The 23,650-nt window shown below is 39.2% G+C and overlaps 1 protein-coding gene across 3 annotated transcripts in view; it reads right to left on the bottom strand.

Moving 5' to 3' along the window:
- Positions 1 to 234: 234 nt before the first annotated feature.
- The window catches only part of LOC140481459 (ubiquitin carboxyl-terminal hydrolase 35-like), a 105,304-nt gene continuing 81,888 nt past the window's right edge, over positions 235 to 23,650 (bottom strand). For all 3 annotated transcript variants that reach the window (XM_072577661.1, XM_072577660.1, XM_072577662.1), the window contains 2 exons: positions 8,657 to 9,914; positions 235 to 961 (listed from right to left, as the gene is read on the bottom strand). In XM_072577661.1, coding sequence (XP_072433762.1) covers positions 794 to 961; positions 8,657 to 9,914 — 1,426 coding nt within the window. In that variant the 3' untranslated portion in view covers positions 235 to 793. The remainder of the gene's footprint in view (positions 962 to 8,656; positions 9,915 to 23,650) is intronic.

Below are 23,650 nucleotides of genomic sequence, written 5' to 3'. Positions count from 1 at the left end.
ATTTCTGATTTCACTGGAAAGCCCAGCATTAACGCCCTAACTTTCCTAAGGAAGGGAACACTGTAAGCAAACCTATCTCTCAAAGTTCAAACTGTTGCAGTCATCTTAAAAGCCAGGGTAATGCAATGTCTTACATTAAAAACACTCTAAAAAGAGAAAAAAAATTCCAAAGGGCAGCATCAGAATGTCAAAGTTATAGCTAAAACCAATGACATTCACAAAACAATCTATGCATTCTTTCAAAGATCTAAGTAGCAGGAATTTATTGGTATTGAAGAACAAGGCATATTATTTCTATTAACACAAAACCAAAGAACTGCAGATGCTGGAAAGCAGAAACAAAATCAGAAATTGCTGGAAAATCTCAGTAAGCATGGCAGCATCTGTAGAGATAAAGTAAAGTTAACATTTTGGGTCCAGTGACCCTTCTTCAGAACTTCTTCAATACTTTCTCTCTACAGATGCTGCCAGACCTGAAGTTTTTCAGCTGTTTCAGATTTTGTTTATCATTTTTATTATTTTGCAAGTAAAATCTGGCACTTCTCATATTTGTTGGCCTGTTGTTTACATGCCATTCCTTTAATACCTTTTAACTATGCTTTTTACTCAAGAAATTCCACAAATTGCCAGTTGTCACTTAATTAACAATACAAAGCAGAAAGCTATTGCAGGAAAACATTTTCAGCAGCCTGAAAGGCAAGTCTCTTTTGGTCTCTTCAAAGACTAAGTCATGCAGCCTTTTCTAAGTAAGTGGTATAACTGAGGTAGAGAATGATGAAGCTAATAATTATATTTAGAAAATTAAATGTCCAAATGACCCCAAATCACTGCCTCTCCCAGCAGCTGGACCGCAACTTCCAGAAGAACCTCCATTTTCATCATCATCAAATCGCCTCCACCACACTGGCGTCGTAGAAAGTGGGAGACGGTCAGATCTTTTCCTTGCTTCCTTTTCTTCTTCCTAGGAGAAAGTTACACAAATCAACACATGCAGTATTGGCTTGTTTTCTTTAGATAAATTCAAATGTTTCCCAAAAAAATCTCTCACACAAATTAGTGCAGCCTTTGTTCTGATAAAGAAAAATTCCTTCAATTACTCAATATTGCAACATTCTTTTCCCAGTAGATAGTAGAACCTTGTAATAATAGGATTCAATGTTCATTCTCAGGAAAAGCCTATTATCACGATCACCTTTAGATTTTCTTCATGTTTTGGTAACTTCACCAGCTGCTTATTATAACTGTAGATACAAAATGGCAACTTGCAGACAACAGGTTCAATCTGTAACTACAGTAGGCCAATTTTCTTTTGCTTTGATGCATCTACACAAAGTATTTTTAAGTAAATAATTTAACTGCTTAGTTTAACTTGCAAAATATATAATGGTTTAGCTGGTAATTTCCAGACTGCATTCAAGGCAAGACATATCACTTCATATTACTTTCAAAGTTGGAATACATTTTGTCAATTCTAAATGTGTCTGAAGCTGGAGCAACCTACAGCACGCTTACTCAACTCCAAAATGTAGCTGTCAACCAACTTTAAAGTATAGAAATAGCATCTTTGGCTCACCATGTCTAAGCTAACCAACAACCACCAGACAATGCTAATCCTATTTACCTGCATTGGTCTATAGCCTATTATGCCTTGGCATTTTAAGCACTTGTCCAGGTGTTTTTCTAAAACATTACGAGAGCACCTGCTTCCCACATCTTCTCAGGCAGCACACTGCACATTTCTATCATCTTCTGCACAAAAATTATTTTCCTCAGATCCTCTATAAACCACTTAATCTTCAGCTTAAACTTAACGTCTCTGGTCTTAAACAGGTCTATCATGGAGAAAAAGATTCTCATAATCTACTTTAGATATGCCTCCCATAATTTTGCATACTTCAATCAGATCCACCCCCACAACCACGTCTGCGTTGGGCAAAACAAATCGAGCTTAACTAGTCTCTCCACACAACAGACTTTCCATCATGGGCAACATCCTAGCAAATCTCCTCTGCACCCTCTTCAGCACAATCACATCCTTCTGATAGTGTGGTGACCAGAACTGCACACAGTATTCCATCCATGGCCTCACCAATATTTTATAAAGTTGTGATAACTCTGTTCCTATATGCTACGCCCCAGCTAATGAAGGCAATTATCCCATATGCCTTCTTCACCACCTTATCTGTGCTGACACCTTCAGGGACCTATAGACTTACACAAAGTCTCTTTGTTCCACTATACTCCCTAGGAACCTAATTTTCCCTTGTGCGACCTCCCAAAATGCATCATCTCATACTTATCAGGAATAAATTCCATCTTCCTTTGCTCTGCCCAATCTACTACCAATTCTAGACTATAGCCTGAGACCATCCTCTTCATTATCAATACCACCACCAATTTTCATGTCATCTGCAAACTCACTAATTAGATTTTCTACATTCCCATCAAGTCATTAATGCACATGAACAGTAACGATCCAAGCATCAATCCCTATGGTACAACCCTGGTCACAGATTTCCAATGTGAAAAACAATCATCCAGCATCATCCTTTGCCTTGGATTTGGAAGCCAATTTTGGAACCAGTTTGCCAACTTGCCTCGGATCCCATGGGCTTTTGGACTAGCCTTCCATACGGGAATTTGTCAAAGGCTAAGCAAATCACATCAACTACACTACCCTCATCAATATAGTTAGTCATCTGTTCAAAAAGCTCAACTACATTAGTCAGACAGGATCTCCCTTGAATATATACATGCTGACTATCCCTGATTAACACTTGCCTTTCCAAGTGTCGATTAACCCTGTCCCTCAATCTTTTCCAATATTTCCCAACAATGACATTAGACTAACTGGACTGTAATTAACTGCCTATTCCTGCTGGCCTTCCTGAATAAAGGAACCACATTAACTATCCTTCAGTCATTTGGCACGTTACTTGGGAGCAGCAAACTATTAAATATCTCCATCCTTTATGCCCACTAAAATAGCTAACACCAGCTCCTTATTAATCTTACCATGCTCTAGAACCTCGCCATTCCAAATAAAATCTCTAGCTACAATGTCTGTTTCCCAGAACAAAAAAAAAGGGTAAAATAAGAACCACTTGACCTATTCAAAAATTACAAACATTTATCTTATCATGGCACCACCTCTGGCTGTATACTTGGGTTCAAAGAGAATTTTAACAAATTTTCAAACAGCACATTCTAACACAGTTATATAAATAACTTTTCCCTCATCCAAGCAACATGGAACTCATTTGATCTTGAAATATTTATTCATTAGTCGATTAAAAAAAGGGAAATATCAATACAGAAGGAGGAAGTTTGGCAAAATCTCTCCAAAAACTATGCAATAGTTTGATCAGCAAATTCAATTATCTTCTAGTTATTATTTCTTAGGAAACCTGTAAATAGCCATTAAGATATAAAATGGGTATGCTAGACATGAAAACATTAATTTTAAATGTAATTAGTGTTATTTTAAACTATAAACACTAAGCACCAAAATAGGATATTCAGCTTAACTAATTAGATTCTTCATTGTCATATACAATTGAAATAATTAAATCTTGCAATAATATTTAAAGTTGGAAGGTGAATAACTGCACATAGAATTTTCAATATAAAAGCAGATTTCCATTGACACATAAATGCTGATATGATGCTCAGATTATCAATTCCGGATTTTTCCATTACTTCACTTATCCAAACTGAATGATACATTTTATCCATTTTTATAAAAGTATTTGGTATCTCCATTAATTACTTTGTATTATTGAAAAGAAATTTTGTCAAAAAACACTTCTCATCTTGCACTCATCAGCAATTTTGCAAGGACACCATGCCCTGGTGAGACAATATGCTTTGACAAAACATCTTTTTTTCAGCAATACTCAAGATCTGTACTACTAATTACTTTTGCAATGGAAAAGGCCTCAAAAAGGGGGAAAAAATGCTTTTCTCCAGCTTTAGCACAAACATCCCAATTTTGTAAGTACGTGCAATTCTATAATCACCCCAAAGTTAACAAACCTGATTACTGAAATGTAAGCAAAACCTTCCAATACATTGAATGGTTGAGTTTTAGAATAGTCGGCCATGGTTCAATTGTACTCTTGCCTCCAAGGTCCATGGTGAAGCACTACTTCAGAATTTAAGCACATTTATCAAGGCCACCAGTACAGTGCAGTTGAGGATGTGAGTGGAGATGAGGGATTAAACTGAGACCACATTCACCTGATATGATGGCAAGAGAATCCATAGCATTATTTCAAAGAGCAGTGCAGTTACCCACTGTGGCTTAATCAATTTTTATCCCTCAAATTAAAAGCATACATATATAAGGTTATAAAGCTGTTTGTTGGGTGCTGCTTCTAGCATTACCACACTGATGAAATTTTAAGAAGCACTTAATTGACTGTAAAGTGGATTGAGATTGACAAAAAGTAAATAAAAGTGTATTTTCTTCCTTTATTCCTCCAATTAAAAATTCAGTTCTCATTCATAATTTAGGTACAGCATATGAAATTCTATTCGTCACACTCCCTGGATTAAAAGGTCCCTCAAAAGAGGGCTCACTGTTTCAAATGCACCCTTTACCTCCTTTACCTCAAAATAATTAAAGGCAGGCAAAAACTACTTAGTCTACTTTAATTTTCCCCTTTTCTCACCAAGCCAAAATTTCCACAATGGACCACATCGACTTGATTTGGTGTCTCTTGTAGATCTTCTTTTATTTGCCTACAAGCCCCAAATTCACATCATAAAAAGAACATAAGACGTCAGAATAGAAGTAGGCCATTCAACCTGCCGAGTCTGCTCTACTATTCAGTGAGATCGTGGCTGATCGGATAACCCTCAACTCCACTCTCCTGCTTTTTTCCCATAATCTTTGATTTCCTTTCAAATTAAAAATCTATCTCCGCTTTGAATATGCTTAATGACCCAGCCTCAATTGCTCTCTGCTGTAAAGAGTTCTACAGATTCACCATCCTCTGAGAGAAGAAATTCTTCATCGATCTTAAATGTGTAAAACCTTATTCTGAGATTATGCTCTCTGATCCTAAATTCTCCCTTGAGGGGAAACAACCATTTCACATCTGCCTTGTGAAGTCCCCAAGAATCTTGATTATTTCAATAAGGGTCCTTCTCATTCTTCTATATTGCAATGACTACAGGCCCAGTCTACTCAACCTCTCATTTTACAGAGTCCCTCTGCACCCTATCAACTAAATGAATCTTCCTTGGACTGCCTCCAATGACAGATTTTTTTTAAATAAAGGGACCAAAACTGCTGTCAGTATTCCAGATCTGACCAGTGCCTTGTACAGTTTTCGCAAAAACTCCCTACTTTTACCTTACATTCCCTTTGAATTAAAGGCCAATATTCCATTTGCCTTCCCTATTAAGCGATGAGCATGGATACTAGCTTTTCGTGATTCATGGATGAGGACTTCCAAACGCCTCTGCTCTGTAGCTTTTTATGATCTTTCGCCATTTAAATACTACCCTTGTCAAAATCCATAAATTCACATTTTTCCACATCATATTCCATCTTCCAAGTTTCGGCCCAATTTATGACAATTTACCTCTTCCTTCTGAAGACTGTGTGTCATGCTCAATACTTGCCTTCCCTACATATTTTTGTACCATTTGCAGACGTGGCTATAGTGCATTCATTTTTCTCATTCAAGTCATTGATATGTTGTAAATAATTGAGACCCCAATACATATCCCTGTGGCACACCACCAGTTACAGACTGCTATCTTGAAAATGCCCCTTTTTTCCCAACTCGGTTGTCTTTTCGCTTATCCACGCTAATATACTAGCTCCAAAACTATGGGCTTTTACCTTATAAGGTAGCCCAAAGTGTGATTGTCAGAAACACCTTCTGACAATCCAAATAACTTGCATCCACTGCTTCCCTTTCATCTACCCTGCTCATTACCTGCTCATTACCTGCTCAAAGAATTTTCAAAATTTGTCAGATGTGACTTGTCAGTCATGAAGCCATGCTGACTCTGCTTAATCATATTACGTACAGGGCGCAGAATCATTTTCCACGGTTTCAGTTAGCCATGGTTTACAGCAGCCCTAACATAGTACAGGGAGCCTTCCAGAACCAGGGACCAGGAGGCTGCCAGGAAGATAAATTTCCCATTTAAATGAATGGGTTCGCTCCTATCCACGGTGAGCTTTGGAACGTATGCCCCGCGGTTAAAGAAGGGACTACTGTATTTCCAAATGCTCTGCTATTACATCCTTAATTATAATCTTGAATATCTTCCCAAAAAAAGATGTTAAGCTAACTGACCTACAGTTACTTGTTTTTTGTCTCCTTTCTCTGAGACCTCTCTTGCATTCTTTACCCCATGAATTGAAGCAGAGAGTGAGAGTAGAGGAAATATTTCTTTCACTGCAACTGTTTCCATTGGAGTTCTGCAGGGTTTGGAGCTGTTTGTGATGTGCATTAATGATTTGAACTTAACTACAGAAATATGATCAAAATATTTGTGGATGGCATGAAAATTGGTAGCGTGGTAAATAATGAGAATAACTGTAAAACTCCAGGAAAAGATCAACACACTGCTCACATGGGTAGAGCAATGGCAAATAGAACTCATTCCAGGAAAATGAGGTAATACACTTGGAGGGGGCTAACAAGGCAAGAAATTTCACATAAATGGTAGAATCTTGTAAAGCACTACAGATCAAAGACCCTGAAAGTAGCAGAGCAGGTAGCTAAGTTGGTTAAGACAACATGTGGGTAACTTCCTTTCATTAGCACAGAATAAAAAAGCAACAAAGATATGCTGGAACTGTACAAAACTACAATTAAATCACAAGTGGAATACAGTATGCAGTTCTTAATGCCATGTTACAGCAATTATGTAACTGCACCAGAAAGGATGAGAGGAGAATTACCAGAATGCTGCCTGAGGGGAGGGTCTGATTTGTGAGATTTAATAGTGACAGATTTGGACATAGTCAGCATGGATTTATGAAAGGAAATCAGGCTTGACAAAACTACTAGAATTTTGAGAGGTTGTAAATCAGTGGATGCAGTTTACTTGGCGTTTCAGAAGGTTTTCGACAAGGTCCAATGTAAATGGTTAGCATTTAAAGTTAAAGTACATGGGGTTTGGGGTTAGTGAACTGACATGGATGGAGAGCTGGTTTTCAGATAGAAAACGGGTAGGAATTACTATTGTGGTACCATAGGGATCAGTGTTTGTACCCCAACTATTCACTACATATATATGAGGGAACTAAACGTGACTCTCCAAGTTGGCATTTGACACATAGCTGAGTGGAGGATGCAAAGGTGTTCCAGTATGATCTAGACAAGTTGAATGAATGGTCATGCATGGCAGATGAAGCATAACATGGATAAATGTGAAGTTATCTACTCTGGTAGCAATAACAGGATGGCAGACATGGAAGTGGCGGAGGCTGGTACAATTGCAACATTTAAAAGACATCTGAATGGGTATATGAATAGGAAGGATTTGGCAGGATATAGGCCAGGTGCTGGCAGGTAGGACTATATTGGGTTGGGATAGCTGGTCGGCGTGGACGTGTTGGACCGAAGGGTCGGTTTCTGTGCTATACATCCCTATGACTCTATCTGAATGGTGATAGATTAGGAAAGGGGGGAGGTGTGATGAGACCTGGTTGTTCTTGTACCCCTGTCACTGAAAGCAAGCATGCAGGAGCAGAAGGCACGAAAAAGCACATTGTATATATTGGCCTTCATAGCAAGAGGATTTGAGTACAGGAGCAGGGATATATTGCTGCAATTGAATAGGGCCTTGATGAGACCTTACCTGGACTGCTGCATGCCGTTTTTGTCTCCTTATCTAAGGATAGATGTTTTGGCTATTAAGGAGGTGCATAAAAGGTTCATCATACTGATTCTTGCCATGGCAGAACTGACATATGAACACAGACTAGTTTGGTTAGGACCGTATTTATTGGAGTTTAGAAGAACAAGGGAGGGGTTCTCATACAAACCTATAAAATTCAAACAGGATTAGACAGGATAAACCCCACAGTCAGAATGTCTCATAGTATTTACATGGTATTTAGGTATTCATTTGTATTACCATAACTACTGGGGCTATGGGCCAAGAGCTAGCAAATGGGATTTGTCCAGTTAGATCTTTGTTGAGTGGTGTGGACATGATCAGTTGATGTGGATAAATTAATTCCTCTAATTGGGGAATTAAGAACAAAAAGGATGCAATCTTAAAATTCGAGTTAGGCATTCAAGAGTAAAATCAACAAGCACTTCTTCCACGGAGGTTAAAAGACATTTGCAACACTTTCCCACAAAAGCCTGAGCAAGTCTGAGGCTTCTTTGAGTTTTCAAATAAGTATTTGTTGCGCAAGTACAATGATCAGAATTAGAGTTAGAAATCCTTCCTGGACTAAGGAGTGGCTAAAAAAAACTACTAGACAAATCCTGCTGTCGGCAGATTAATAAATTAGACTCCACTACGAATGCAACCTACAGATTACCTGGATGTTTGGACAGTTTACTACAGATTTTACAGCAATGGTGCCATCAATTCTTACAAAAGCAAACTACCCCTATAATATAGTAAAACATACAAATGAGCAATTTTTAAAGTTCACTGCAAATTCACATACCTGTAAATACTGTATATTGTCCTTGGCAATTGCTTCCATTAGCTCTTTGCTTAATGCTGCTTCTCCATGCAATCTAACACTAGCTGAAGTATGTTCATCATCTAAGCATGTATGTTTAGTTCCTCGTTGTCTGTAGAATAACACATAAGCAGTATCTTTGGGAAAGTAATTTGTAACATTGCTGACAGATTCAAAAGATGAAAATGAAACTCTAGTATCATTGTATAAATACCACTGATCACCAGCTTTACTGTCAGCTTCCAAAATGACTCTTGGGCCAATTTCAGAATTAGTAGGAACACATTCTCTGCCATAGCAATAATAATGTCCACTTTCAGAAGATATTCCAGAGTGCACCACGACACAGCAAAGGTCATAGGTAACTGACAAGGATTTGGCATCATCTGCAAAATATTTCCAGCTTGCAAGTTGACACACCGATTTTTCGGTATTAATTATTTGTTCATCTTTTTCTGTGGCAATCCTAATGGGTAGTTTGAGAACTAATGGAATTGATACATTGTCCAGAATTTTTTTCCGTCTCATTGTTATGAGGTCAAAGGAAAACCTTAACAAGGTCAAAATGAGATAATGTGGACTCCTTGTTAATTCAACTACTTTTTCTGCTTCTTGTAAAGAGGTGCATTTATCACAGTAATATCTATTGTCACCAGACAGCATTTCTGGTGAAAGAAAGTAATTTATGAGGTCAGACACTGATCTAGAACTTGGCGAATCACATGCTTTCTCCCCTGTGGCAATTGCAAAGTCATTCTTTAGCACGGAGCTAAATGGATAGGAACTATCATCTTTCTTTACTCTAGAGTGAGGAGGATCATCTTTTTTCTCTTTTGTATGGGAACCTAATATTTCAAACGGTACAACACGTACAGAAGGCTCTTTAGATTTTGTTTGTTTTTGCTTAATTGGAGATTTAGTAGCCTTGTGTTGTGCTTTAATTTGAGATGTCATATTACCAGCACCTGCCATCTCTGTTGAAAGATTAGAGTCATATGAACTGTCAGATTGCTGCAGAACTTTACTATGTGGTGGAAAAGCCAAGGACAGATCTGTAAAAACTTCTTCTCGGAAAGAAACATTACGACAGCGATAACAATGGATCTTGGTCACCATCTTTCCACCAAACATTCTTTCTATTAATGTTTTCCCAGGGATTTTATCTTCTAAATGGCTATCACTGCATGCATGTTTCAGTCTGTGGGAAATTGCTTTGCCAGTCTTTTCCTCCTCATGTAGCCTGGAAAATAAAATGGAATTAGAGCTGTACAGAATATAAAGAGTTTCATTACCTCAAAGAATTCTGCGGTCAAGGGCTTTTACCAATTTTCAATCATACAATTTACAAACACAGACCAATAAAATATAGCATTACGGTAAAACAGCAACACAATGAATATGCCATGCACTCCAGCATATTATTGCAGGGGTTGTGCGAGAGAAAGTCTCAGTTTTGTGCTCTCCTTCATCCTGCTGTAGGAGTATACCCCCCAAATTGGGCACAAAGACTCAAGAGACAGACAGGATTCAGACAAGTGGGAGATTTTATTCTTATTCAAGCAACAAGTGGTTAATGCACGAGGGGGCCAATAAATCTTCACGAATCTGGCCTTGATGTGAGAACCAAATTGTTCCCTTAATCTACAGTTCAGATTAGAAGAGAGATCTATGACACACTGATTTTTACAGTGAAATACACCATTTTTATGCATTTTGTGTTATAATAATCACATGCAATGTAGTCACTGCGTCCTTCCCTTTATCCTATACACTCAATCCTGTAAAACACCAAATCAACGATGAGCATTCGTATGGACAGCCCCAAGTTCCCATCATCTCATGGTGCATAACAGACATTGTAATCTCCAGGCCTTCAGATCTTTCTATGCATCTTAATAATTCGCATTCCAAAGTTACTGGTTATGCACCTTCGAGCCTGTCCCAGACTTGCTTATCTCTAAGGACTGCTTGAATTCTGTTATTCATTGTATTCCATGCGCTATCTCTATCAAATTCCATTATTCTTCTTATATTTTCCACTGTCCAAATTATATACATAGAAAGTTGGTTTTAACTAACTACTATTAGATTCATAATATTAATCTCTGTAATAAAGTTAGTTATAAATGTGAAGTTATACAGCTACTTCTACTGTTAGTACTTTTTAAACTAATGAATTGTGAGCAATTTATTCCATGCCAGGCATCTTTTTAGATATGAGGAAAGCGCTTCCCAAGACTAATTCACTTATCACATTTATTCCTCTATTATACTTGGGTAATATATCTAGAACCTATTTCTTAATATTGTGAATAACTTCAACGAAACAACTGATTACTACAAAATAAGTTTAGCTGTTGTTTTTATAGCTGCATAATTAGTTAGGCTGACTGCCTCATGGGATGAGATTTACATCCCTTATTCTAACCGGAGCTGTTCACCTAATAGTACAAAATCCTTTCATTAATGAGGCTGGAATCAATCACTTGTCATCTTTTAATGAACTGGTATCTATCCTTCAGCATCTTCTTATCAAACCATCTCAGATGACTGTGTAGAGCCAATCATTCACCTTGGTGTATCCCTGTTTAAAGGTATCATTATGTTTAATATAATGCTGGAGCAGGCTATTTGATTTTGTTTAACCTTTGTCAGTCATTTCATGCCTTTCAAACATGGGCAGCCCTTGCACTTACAAACTTTTGTCGCCTCGGATTTTATCTAATATCAGATCTGTCTCCATCTCACTTTTAGGTAGCGTATTTCCATTCCTCACCACTAGCTGTGCAAAACATTTTCTGGGTCACTTCTGTTTCTTTTTACTATTCACCTTATACTGGTATCACCTGGCTCCTGAATCTTCCCTCTCCTGAATCTTCTCTCTCCATAATTCTTCACTTCCTGTCACCCGGGCAGCTTCATATGTTACCACTGCCCCTTTATTTCAAGGGCTTCAATTTTGTTGGCAAGCCTTTATGTGGTACTGCATCAAACACCTTGTGAGAGTCTACAAATACCACCATCAATCCTATCAGTTATCTGATCAAACCCTCAATTAAATTAGGTAAACAGGATTTCAAATCTGGTATACTTTATCCATGCTTGTCAAAGTAATTGTCAGTTTTGCTCAAGAATGTTGTTATTAAAGATTTCTTAACAAAGTGGAACCAAGTGTCTCTCAGTTGCTAGATTTATCCTGGTGTTTTTTTTTAATAAGAGTGCGACATAGGCCAGCAAATTGATGAATTGCATATCTCCTGTGTCTAAAATAGTTTGGAAGATTATAGCCAATACTTCTGCATCTTGCTACATTATGACCTTTGAGTATATTTCACCTCATAGTGCCTTATCAACTTTAAGTATAGTTAGTCTTCCTAATACTTCTGCCTTATCAACTTTCAGCTCTTCCAGTATCTCAACTACGTTCTCATCACGATGACTTTTACAGCATTTACTTTGCTGGTAAAGGCAAGGCAAGCTATAATACAGTACTTCAGCCATGGCCTCTTAATACCTTTGGACAATTTGTGGGTCTTTGAAAGACTTTTGGATTTACTTTTATTTTAGCTGCCAGCCCCAGCTCATGCTGCATCCTTATCAGCCTCGTTCTCATTAGCATTATTAACCTGACATCTATCATCCATAAAGCATTTTTATTTCATCTTATCTCTCTTTCATCATGGAGATTTTACTTTGTTTGCTTTACCTTTCCTCCATTTTAATAATAATTCAGCAGTTGTAAGCAAATCTCCATGATGAACTACTTTGCCTTTGTGAGTAGTATTAATAGGCAAGTAGATAAACAATAAAGAAAGTGAAAACTGCAAATGCTGGAGATCAGAGTCGAAAAGTGTGGTGTTGGAAAAGCACAGCTGGTCAAGGCAGTATCCTAGGAGCAGGAGATTCAGGAATGATTCCTGCTGAAGAGCTCATGCTTGAAATGTCGACTCTCCTGCTCCTCGGATGCTGTCTGACTGGCTATGCTTTTCCAACACCACACTTTGACTCGAAAGAAACAATAAATCACATGTCAAAAAGTAGAAATTGAAGATGAGATAAAACATTGAAACAGATAATGATGTTAATATTAATGCTTTAATATTCAGTTTCATAGTCTACTCCATTTGCAGCAATATGTGGTTATCACATCACAAAAGGTCCAGTTTAACGCTTTCGGTATTGAAAATTAATGTTAACTCCTAAGCTTGCTTAATTTCCCCTATTCTTCAAATACAGACCAACAGCCGCACAGTAAAAGAATAATCTGCTATTTTGGAATAGGCTTCTGAGGCTGAATGGCCTACACCTGTTCCTATCTTCTAAAAGGAATCCCTGCTGGATGGCTGCAATCACAATAATGGAATTCATATTCAAAAAGCTTCAAAATTTCATCTAACGTCTCCAGATATTATGCTGAGGCTGGTGGTCACCCTTTCCTTGTCAGATAATCTTTCACTTATATGACCAACCTTTCTTTTACGATCACCAACTATACAGCTTCTTTTTCCAACAAATCACAATAAAAAATGTTTACTACCCTTGTCGCTGGGTTACAGGTTGACAAAATTAGTCAAATCAAAGGTGGGACTCAAGGCAGGTAGGTCCCATAATTTCTAGATGTTATTGGCATACCATCTTCAAAATGGAAGATCAAAAAATTACACATTTCATATGTATACACTAACTCCATTTACAAAGGTACTTAAACAATATGCCAGATTGCTCAAATCTTGCTTCAGTTTTCCAAGGATTGAAATGTACTGAATTAGTTTTGGGTTTCCAATTCTAGAAAAAAATTATTTGCAATGGATAGTATCATAGGATAGTTTTCTCTAGTATTTATTTTCCTAACATTTCATGAGGTAATGCTTGCTGATACTTCAAGACAGCAGATAAGGAACAGCAAGCTGAATTTCATAGGGTGGGGTGGTGCCTATTCCCCACACAATCCCACCTCCTGGTGCAACATTTTATTGCTATGAGCATTATTAATTAGTCAAGGCAAGACTTTTCCCTTCCCTTTTTCTCAGGGAGAAGCGCCACATTAAAGTGCTGGAAGACAATTAGATTGACCAGCTGTCTACAGTCCCACTTGGGATCAGTGTCTAGTGTCTCCATGCTGAGGAGCCTGTATTGACAGGCATGTTTGGAAATTAGGATTTCTAAGTGGGGAAGGTTACTCAACAGGATTCAACTGACCAGATGTGATGGATAACTTTAAAAGAGGGTACCAATGGGGCCAAGGGTTGTAAAAGAAGTAACGCCAAAGATCTAGGCTTCCTGCATGGCAAGGTCTCCTACCATATTGCCATGGGTAAAATATCAGCAGCAGGATGAGGGATTCCTAAGCTATTAATTTATGGGTGGAGATTGTAACATAGAATCACAGAATCCCCAGTGTGGTTGCAGGTCATTTCGTCCATTATGTCCACAGCAACCCTCCATACAACATCCCACCCTGACCCACTCCCCTGCCCTACCCTAGCTTATCCCTGTAACCTTGTATTTCCAATGGCTGATCCACCTAATCTCTGAACACTATGGGCAATATAGCATAGCTGATCCACCTAACCTGCACATCTTTGGACTACGGAAGGAAACTGAAGCACACAGAGGAAATTAGTGCAGCCAGTCATCCGTGCCTGGAATCAAACCCATGTCCCTGGTACCTTGATGCAGCAATGCTAACCACTGAGCCACTGTGATATCCTAGATGCATAGCAATAATGTCACTGGAGTGATAATCTAAAGGTCCAGTCTGATGCTCTGGCGTAATAGGTTTGATTTGATTTGGTTAATTATTGTAACATATACCAAGGTATGAAAAAGTCTGTTTTGTTTGCAATTTGGCATATTGCTTAAATACCGTTATAACTGGAATTCGTGTCTGCATATGAAATGTGTAATTTTTTGATCTTCCATTTTGAAGGTGGTATAGTGGAATGTACGCCAATAAAACAGGCAGATCATTCCATACAAAGTGCATCAGGTAATAGAACATAGCAAAGAATACCATGTTACTGCTACAGAGAAGGTTCAGAGAGTGAGATCACCACTAAACTTAAAATTTGAGAGGTTCATTCAGAATCTAATAACAGCGGGGAAGAAACTGCTTTTGAAGCTATTTGTACATGTATACAAACCTTTGTACCTTCTGTCAAACAAAGGTTGGAAGAGAGCTTTGATTATGTTGGCTGCTTTTCCAAGGCAGCAGGAAGTATAGATGGAGTCAATGGATGGATGTCTGGTTTGCGTGATGGACTGGGCTGTGTTCATGACTCTCTGTAGTTTCTTGCAATCTTGGGAAGAGAGTTGCCAAACCACGCTCTGACACATCCAGATAAAGCGCTTTTTCCATGGTGTATCTACAAAAATTGGTAACAGTCCTTGTGGATATGCTGAATTTTCTTAGTCTCCCAAGAAAGCAGAGACATTGTTGTATTTTCTTGACTATTGCATTGACATAGGTGGACCAGGGTATATTGTTTATCACTCCCAGGAACTTGACACCCATGACCATCGATGTAGACAGGGGTGCTCCCTCCATTCTGCTTCTTACAGTCAATGACCAATCGCTTTGTTCTGTTGAAGTTGATGGAGAGACTGTTGCCTTTCGACCATGTCACTAAGCACTCCCTCTCCAACCATGGCAGCTCACGGATTTTAAATTTAATTAACAGATCTGAAATTTAAAGCTAGTTTAATGGTGATCATGAAATTTATTGCAAAAATCTATCTGGTTCATTAATGCACTTTAGTGAAGTGAACTGGTGATCCTTAGCGGGTCTGACCCTCACAGGGTTCCAAACTCATAGAAGTACAATTGACTCTTAAATGCCCAGGCAAGTTGTAAACTGCTAAGAAACCCAAAGGGAAACCCAAGGGCCACCCTGGATTCTCCCAGGCACCAACCCGGTGAACCTTGCAAATGCTTCCTTACTAACATGAAAGCTTGTGTCAACATTAGAAGAGTTGCCTCATGGATTACTCAAACAACAGCCTGACATTATCCACGTAGGATTCTCTGCATATAACCATGTCCTGGACCACTATCATCCTGTGGGTATTCTCTCACCCATCAGAGGTGGTGGCACTTCGGTATTCAATTGAGGGAGAGTTGCTGAGAGTGTGCATTCAAACCCCTAGGTAGGGGACTTCAAAGTACATTACTGAGTGGGTCACTAAGACCACTACTGACAAAACTGGCTGAATGTAACTGATGCAGCTTCAGGGGAGGTGGTGAAAGAATCAAGAGGGAAAATTGTGTTGATTGGCCTAAGTTAATTGCCACAGCAGAGGTTAGTTGACCACTATGCATTCCTGTTAAAAACAAAATTACATCTTCACACTGAGGATACAGTTAAGGACTAGGCCAGACCACTCAAAACATTCTAAAGCAGGCAGCCTCCGACCATAATTGTGCAATTTGTTTCAGTATGCGCACAATGAAAATTACCCGGAGTAAGAAAGCGAGGTTGACTACTAGACTTTCAAACAAAAATTTATTCACCAAGTTACACAATGAAGCACAAAAAACAGAATGAAGAACTCCCTACAGAACTCAGCCTATCCAATGAGAATATACAAAACAGTCCCAATGTGAGAGAGAGAGAGAAAGAGATACAGACAGATGGAGAGGAGAGAGTGGGGGGGGTGGGGGGAGGGGAGGGGAGAAGAAAGAGAAAGAGAAGAGAGAGTGGGGCTGACAGACAGGGGTGGAGGGGAGGGGAGGGGAGGGGAGGGGAGGGGAGGGGAGGGGAGGGGAGGGGAGGGGAGGGGAGGGGAGGTTTCTTCTCTTAGGACAGTCCCTCCACTAACACAAGATGCTCAACCCTACCCAGGCCAAAGCAGCCTGCTTGACTGGCACTCCAACCACACCTTCAACGTTTAGTCCCTCTAACTCTGATGCACAGTGGCAGCACTGTATAGTATCAGCATACAAAAGTTGTTCTGAAAACAACTTCCAAACCTGCAAATTCTACCATCTGGAAGAATAAAAAGGCAGGAGATACAATGGAATATCCACTAAGCTACAGACCATCTGACTTGGTAGTAAATCACTGCTTCTTCACTATTTCTGGAACAAAATCCTGGAACTCCTGTCTGCACAGCACTGTGGGTGTAAGTATCCTCCATGGACTGTAAAATCTTGACATTACATAACACCAGTACTTTCTCAAAGGAATTAAACTAAATTATGGATGGACAATAAATATTGGCCTATAATGGATTCCCACAGTCTGCAAATGATTTTTTAAAGCAGTTAGTTACATAAGGGTTAAAGCAGGCTCCAGGGGAGGTGAGCTACCTGCTATTTCAAAATTTCAGACCGATCAAGGGTGCTCAGGTAGATGGTGAGAAGGCTACCTACCAGATTATGATGCTGCTCCTTCAACTCTAATCGGTGTACAATAAAACCCAGACCATCATTTTTCCACATGATCCTCCACTGTCAAGTCCTGCTGTATAACTTAGCAAGCACAATATCATAATGTGAAATGACCAAACTTCACAATATTATTCAAAATAAATCACATCAACAGATCAGTTTAGGAGACCACAGGGTGATACATAACAGCAAGGATCCTTTTTGTCCCAGACCCCCAAAAGAATGAAATGGTGTTCCTTCTTGGTAGGATTTTCACTTGGCAAGCCTATTTTAATGTTTTCCTGGAGTGCAGCAAGCTGCACGAGATCACAACTAGTATATATATTTCCAATCAAAGTTTGTTAAATTAAGACTGTTAAAAGTTAAAATGTTCAATATGATTTTGTTGGGTTGGAAGTGAATGCGCTGCCAATTTTTACAAGTGCCTCATGTTCCAAAATTGAGCAAAATACCATATATACCTCAACCACACTGTTCATTTAAGTATGAACATCGATTTCTCCAACTCCTGATTCTGACTGGCTTGCTGTATTCGTTCAGCCTCTTGCTGGTCTACTTTGACTAGTTTGTGAAATAGCTTTCACAATTTTGGCACTAGCCCCCAGATGTTAGTAAGGAGAACTTTGCAGGGATTTTACCATTGACTTTTCTGATGCTGAGGTCAATGCCAGCTGGCCAGTGTGGTTTCATTTCTTTGTTGAGACTTCATAGTAGTGGATACAATTCAGTGGCTTGCTAGGCCATTTTAGCAGACAGTTGAGAGTCAACCACATTGCGATGGATCGAGATCACATGTAGGCAAAAACAAATAAGGATTGCAGATTTCCATCCCTAAAGAACATTAGTGAGCAAGGTGGGCTTTATGGACAGTCAAGAATGACTTCATGGTTATTAATGGACTCTAAATTCAAGAGTTTTTTTTCGATTGAATTGAAATTCCACCATCTGCCATGGTGGGATTTGAACCGAGTTCTTCAGAACATTAGATTATTAATCCAGAAACACAGCTACTGATAATACTAATAGTTCATTACCTCAGAAATGAGACAAGTCTGCAGTATTCTAAGGTAGTTTTAGGGCTCATCCTCTCTTAATGAGATCATGAGCAGCATATGCTCAGTGGAGAGTGGAGTACTTCCCACTTTGCTCAGAAATCTGAAAACTACTGTTTTTATGGGGAGAGCTGAACAGGCAACAACATTTTTTTTAAAAACTGCCATACTATGCTGTTTAATTCATCAACAGTTTTGCAATCATGAAACTTCGGCCACAACAACCTGGATCCAAGCTCCCCAGGGACTGTGATTGCAAATAGCCTCTACATTTTATACAGTATGCAAAGATTTGTCCTCTTACAATCAAGCATGGTAAAGGGAGGGGAACTACAAATCTATCCAATTAGAAACAACCATTTTACATATACACAGACCAGTCAGTTTATGTAGAAAGAGGAATAACACTTTGGTTACTACTTTTCAACACCACCATATATTCAATGACGAGCAATTTCAGTAGGGTTGTGGAAGTGCAGCAATGCTGAAAGAGATACCATTGATATGTAATCAGAGGAGACTAATAAAAATCATAGAATTGGGAGAAATTTAAGCATAGAAGAGAAAAAAAGACAGCAAACTTGGAAATGAAAATTTAAATGAAACACATACCATGTCTACCAAAACAAAAGCCAACATTATCAACAGATACACCTGCATGTGTTTGTTTTACTACACGTCAACAAGCATTAGGAAAATTACCTCTTCTCTTTGGTGCACCATAATTCCAGCACCTGCTGTTCCAAATTAGGGAAGATATAGTGTTGCAAAGTTGGGTAGAGTAATTGTACATTGGTAGATAGGAGGTTTGAATTTGGCATTTGTAAACTTTTACAATTCTAAAATGGGGGAAAACATTTAAAATGAGGAAAGTCCATTTAAAAGGTGGTGCGTTTTCTGTGCTTAGAAATTATAAGTGGATGTCTATGAGAAGCAGTTTGAGTTTGATAATACAGAGAACCAGAACAGAAACATTTGTACCAGAAGTGTGTACAGTTAACAGGACATGCAGCAGTTTTTAACCATGACAACAGGTCTTGAATTTAGCCAGTCAATTTGAACCAGGTATTTAGATGGCAAAACCTATTAAATTTAAATTTGATGGTTTTGACAATGCAGGACTATTCCTATGTTAAGAAATATTGCCATCACCAATATAAAAGAAGGGGGCAGTTGGACAAATACCACAGAGCTAACTGCCATCCACCAGAGCTAATAGCCATCTGCACTCTCAAGAGAAATTGGCTCTCTATATATTAGAGAAAGCACTAAGTAATAACGGTACCAATGACGAAAGCATTCCTGACAGAAGAATCGGAGGAAAAAAGCATTCCAGACAGAAGAACAACGGCAAAGGCACAGAACATTCTGGAGAGGGGATAACCTGGCTGTAATTTCAAGAGACTAAATCTTAGTTTATGAGTGGAACTTGTATTTATCAGAAAAGCATACCATTAGAATCTTGTTTTATTCTGGAATAGTTAGTAGTCAGAAAAGACTTATTTGGTTTATTATTAGTTTAGTTAATTTGTTCAATGTTTGAGTTGGATAAATAAATGGTTACTTGTTGATTTTAAAATAAGTGTCAGAGATTTGTTTTATTTAACCACTAGAAGTTGCCAAAAAGCAGGTTACATCACTTCTCACCTTTTTACATATTATAGTGTGAGGTGCTCCTCTTTGGGTGTTTCATTATTAGTCTCAGAAGGGAGTCACCCTCCACTTTATAACAATAGCGGATGCCTAAAATTAAGACACTGGGAAATGCTTTTAGGAAACGGTAGTACAAATGTGGTAGACAGAGAAACAGAATAAAAACCTGTCACTCCACAGCTATTAACACAAGTTCCCCAACTCTCTCAATTGTGAGAGCTATGTAGCTTAATACTCCACTTACTGCAAAGACTCCATCCTCAAAATGAACTGTGGCAAACTAGACATACCTAGCTGGACACAACAAATTGGGGTCATTTCCTATTTCTACACTTTAATTAAGCTTTTCTTTCTAACACATAGCTCCTTGTGGGTAGCCTGCTGAAGCTCCTTTAAAGACTGTCAGTTATGTTAACGGCTACAGTAGACTTATTTTTCCTGAAGTCAACTGACATTTCTGTAGAGTCAAGAGTAGGGTGCTAGAAAAGCATAGCAGCTCAGGCAGCATCCAATGAGTAGGAGAATCGATTCTCCTGCTCCTTAGATACTGCCTGACCTGCTGTGCTTTTCCAGCATCCCATTCTTGACTCTGATCTCCAGCATATGCAGTCCTCACTTTCTCCTCCTGACATTTCTGTAGCACCTACATAACAGCATATGGCTGGTGGGGTTTTGGGTGGCCTGGACAGGGAGAAGAGAAAGAAGAGGGAGAGGAAGAGGAATGTACTCTGGCTCTGTGTTCCCAGTGGTTCCCACATTCGAAAGTTGGTGGCTATACTGTACACATTCATCTATTTTATACTTTTAGCTTTGACTACCTGCTTCTGGAATCTTTCCTATTTTTATTTTCCAAAATGTTTAACCTTCCTTCATGTATTTTCAACATCTTTGCTGTCTGTACTCTTAATTATTTTTTAAGTTCTTCCTAGTCTCTCAATTTTAAATTAAAACTTCCTATTAAAGAATTTGTAAACAATTCAACCCATTAACACCCATTAAAGTATGTCAATACTACAAATTCTTTTCCATGAACTTGATTAAAATCATTGACTTCTTGTCGCAGGGATATATTCAAACTGTTAACGTGTTTTTCACTTTTGTTTTGGAATCACACCACTTACAAGAGGAAGTTCTATAGCAATTGCACCTGTGATTTCTATCTGCTAGCAATGAAATATTGAGCCTGTGGTTTGAAGTGCTTCATTCAGACTATGTTGATGATGCTCAAGACAGATAGTTGCCCATCTTTCAGCAAAAAAAGTGTGGCAGTGGAAAAGCACAGCATGTCAGGCAGCATCTGAGGAACAAAAGACTTGACATTTCCAGCATAAGCCATTTATCAGCAATGTGGAAGGGGAATGGGGCTGAGAGATAAATGGGGGGGGGTGGAGCAAAGTCACTAGAAAGGCGATAGGTGGATGCAGGTGTAGGGTAATTGTGATTTGTCGATGGGGCTAGTGGAACAGATAGGTAGGAAGGAAGATGAACAGGTAGGACAGGTCAAGAGGGCGCTGCCAAGTTGGAGGGTTGGATCTGGGATGAGGTTGGGGGGAGGGGATATTTGGAAACTAGTGAAGTCAATATTGATGCCATGTGGTTGAAGGGTCCCAAAGCAGAAGATGAGGCATTCTTCCTCCGGTTGTTGGTGGCTTTGATTTGGTGGTGGATGCAGCCTAGGACTTGCATGTTCATTGGGGGGGAGGAGTGGGGGGGGGGGGGGGGGGGGGGTTAGTTGAGGGGGTGTTTGAAGTGGTCCGCCACAGGGCAGTGGAGTTGTTTGTTCCAGTCCTCCCTCAACAAGGCAGCTTGAAGAAGTTCTCCTCCTCCCTACATAAGACACCAAACAACCCCACTGCCCTGTGGCTGACCACTTCAACTCCCCCTCCTACTTTCCCAAAGACATGCAAGTCCTGGACCGCCTCCACCACCAAATCAAAACTACCCAACAACTGGAGGAAGAACGCCTCATTTTCTGCCTTGGGACCTGTCACCACACATCATCAACATCAACTTCACTAGTTTCTAAATCTCCCCATCCCCTCCACCTCATCCCAGATCCAACCCTTCAACTCGGCACTGTCCTCTTGACCTGTCCATCTTCCTTCCCAGCTATCCACTCCACCATCCCTACCAACCAATTACAATTACCCCTCACCTGCACGCTCAGCTGCCTTCCCAGCTACCTTCACCAACAGCACTGTCCCTCCCCCACCCAGCACCCTTCTCCCTCCAAATTCCTAATGAAGGGCTTATGCTCGAAATGTTGATTCTTCTGTTCCTCGGATGCTGCCTGACCTGATGTTTTTCCAGTGCCACATATTTTGACTCTGACTCTCCAATATCTGCAGTCTTCACTTTCTCCATTTTCAGAGGAGCCAACCGTCAACAAATCTCTTGAAGGCCCAGTGAACTGGTCGTCAGAAAAGTGTACTAGTGATTTGTTGTGCCTTTCTAGAACCTAAGATATTTGGAATTACATGCTTTTAAAAATTCGCTTATGCTAATCAGGACAAACTGTTCAGATGACCAGCGGAAGTAAATCTTGTAATACTTCTAATTGAAAACATTCAACATACAAAGACTATTCTTTTCAAAAATAGAACGTATAAGGAAAATCAAAGTTTTGCTGGCTATTGTGCAATTACTCAATAGACTCTCCCCTATCAATAGTTGGCACACTCAACTAATATTTCCACATTCACCACTAGTTTCTCTAGCAGAACCAGTAATTCCCTCATCGAAATTTGTCTCAAGTTGGAAAGACAACCATATCTGACCTCATTCAATCCATGTTAGATGCCAAACTTTAAGATGGGTCTTCCCTATGTTAGGTATGATGTGAATACTTGGATGGTACATTCTATAGTTGAGAGTGTGTTGCAGGAAAAGCACAGCAGGTCAGGCAGCATCCGATGAGCAGGAAAATCGACGTTTTGGGCCGGAGCCTTCATCAGGAATGAAGTATAAATTATTCCTTATGAAGAGCTCCGGCCCGACTGTCGAATTCCCTGCTCATCAGATGCTGACCTGCTGTGCTTTTCCAGCAACACACTCTCAACTCTGATCTCCAGCATCTGCAAACTTCACTGTCTCCTGGTACATTCTATAGCCCATCTCTCATTCTATTGCATTGTACAAGAAACTTGAAACTTGACTTCATTGATGAGCTTTGCTTCCAAGTATTTACTTGGTTTCTTAACTAACACACGGCCCTTGCATTTGCTCCAAGTATCATTCACCCTCTCACTATGTCATTTTGGATAATAATCCTGGCGGCTAAGGTGAATTTGGGGAGGAGGTGGAACAAAATGGGGATAGGAAGGAAGAGACAGGATCAAATTGGAGCAGGAAGCAAATACGGAGCTATAGAAGAGTAAAAATTATTTATTTGGCAACTGTAATTTTGATGGTGCAATGGAATTGTTCAAGAATGATCAGGAGTAAAAAAAAAACAAATGAAAGAATAAGTTTGTGGTAGCAGATTGAGACTGTGCACTCTGGACAGCAATAGCATTCATAGAGATGGTGGCATAATGCACATGAAAGCTAAATGACAATAGCCAAAATCAACTGCAAAGTAGATACTATGCAGAGCTTGAACAAGGACAGACTGACTAGAGCATGACATCAGGCTTTCCAAACAACTGGATGATTTGGCTATTTTGTCAGCTAAGGATAAGATTTTCAGGCTGACCAAAATGAACAAGAAAATTGGCAAGCAGACTGACACTGTGACTGAGGGAAGTATTTATACTATTTTAAAAGAGAAAATGGAAGACTGGAATAAAGCCAAAAAATATATCTTACATATAAAATCATTTTGAAAGTAATAGAATTTGTTCTGAATTTTGCTTAATTCCAAACTGCATGTTGCAATCCTAG

Source organism: Chiloscyllium punctatum, chromosome 9 (assembly GCF_047496795.1).
Source record: "Chiloscyllium punctatum isolate Juve2018m chromosome 9, sChiPun1.3, whole genome shotgun sequence".
Lineage (NCBI taxonomy): Eukaryota > Metazoa > Chordata > Chondrichthyes > Orectolobiformes > Hemiscylliidae > Chiloscyllium > Chiloscyllium punctatum.
The sequence above is the reverse complement of the archived record's forward strand: the minus strand, read 5'-3'. Positions and strand labels throughout refer to the sequence as shown.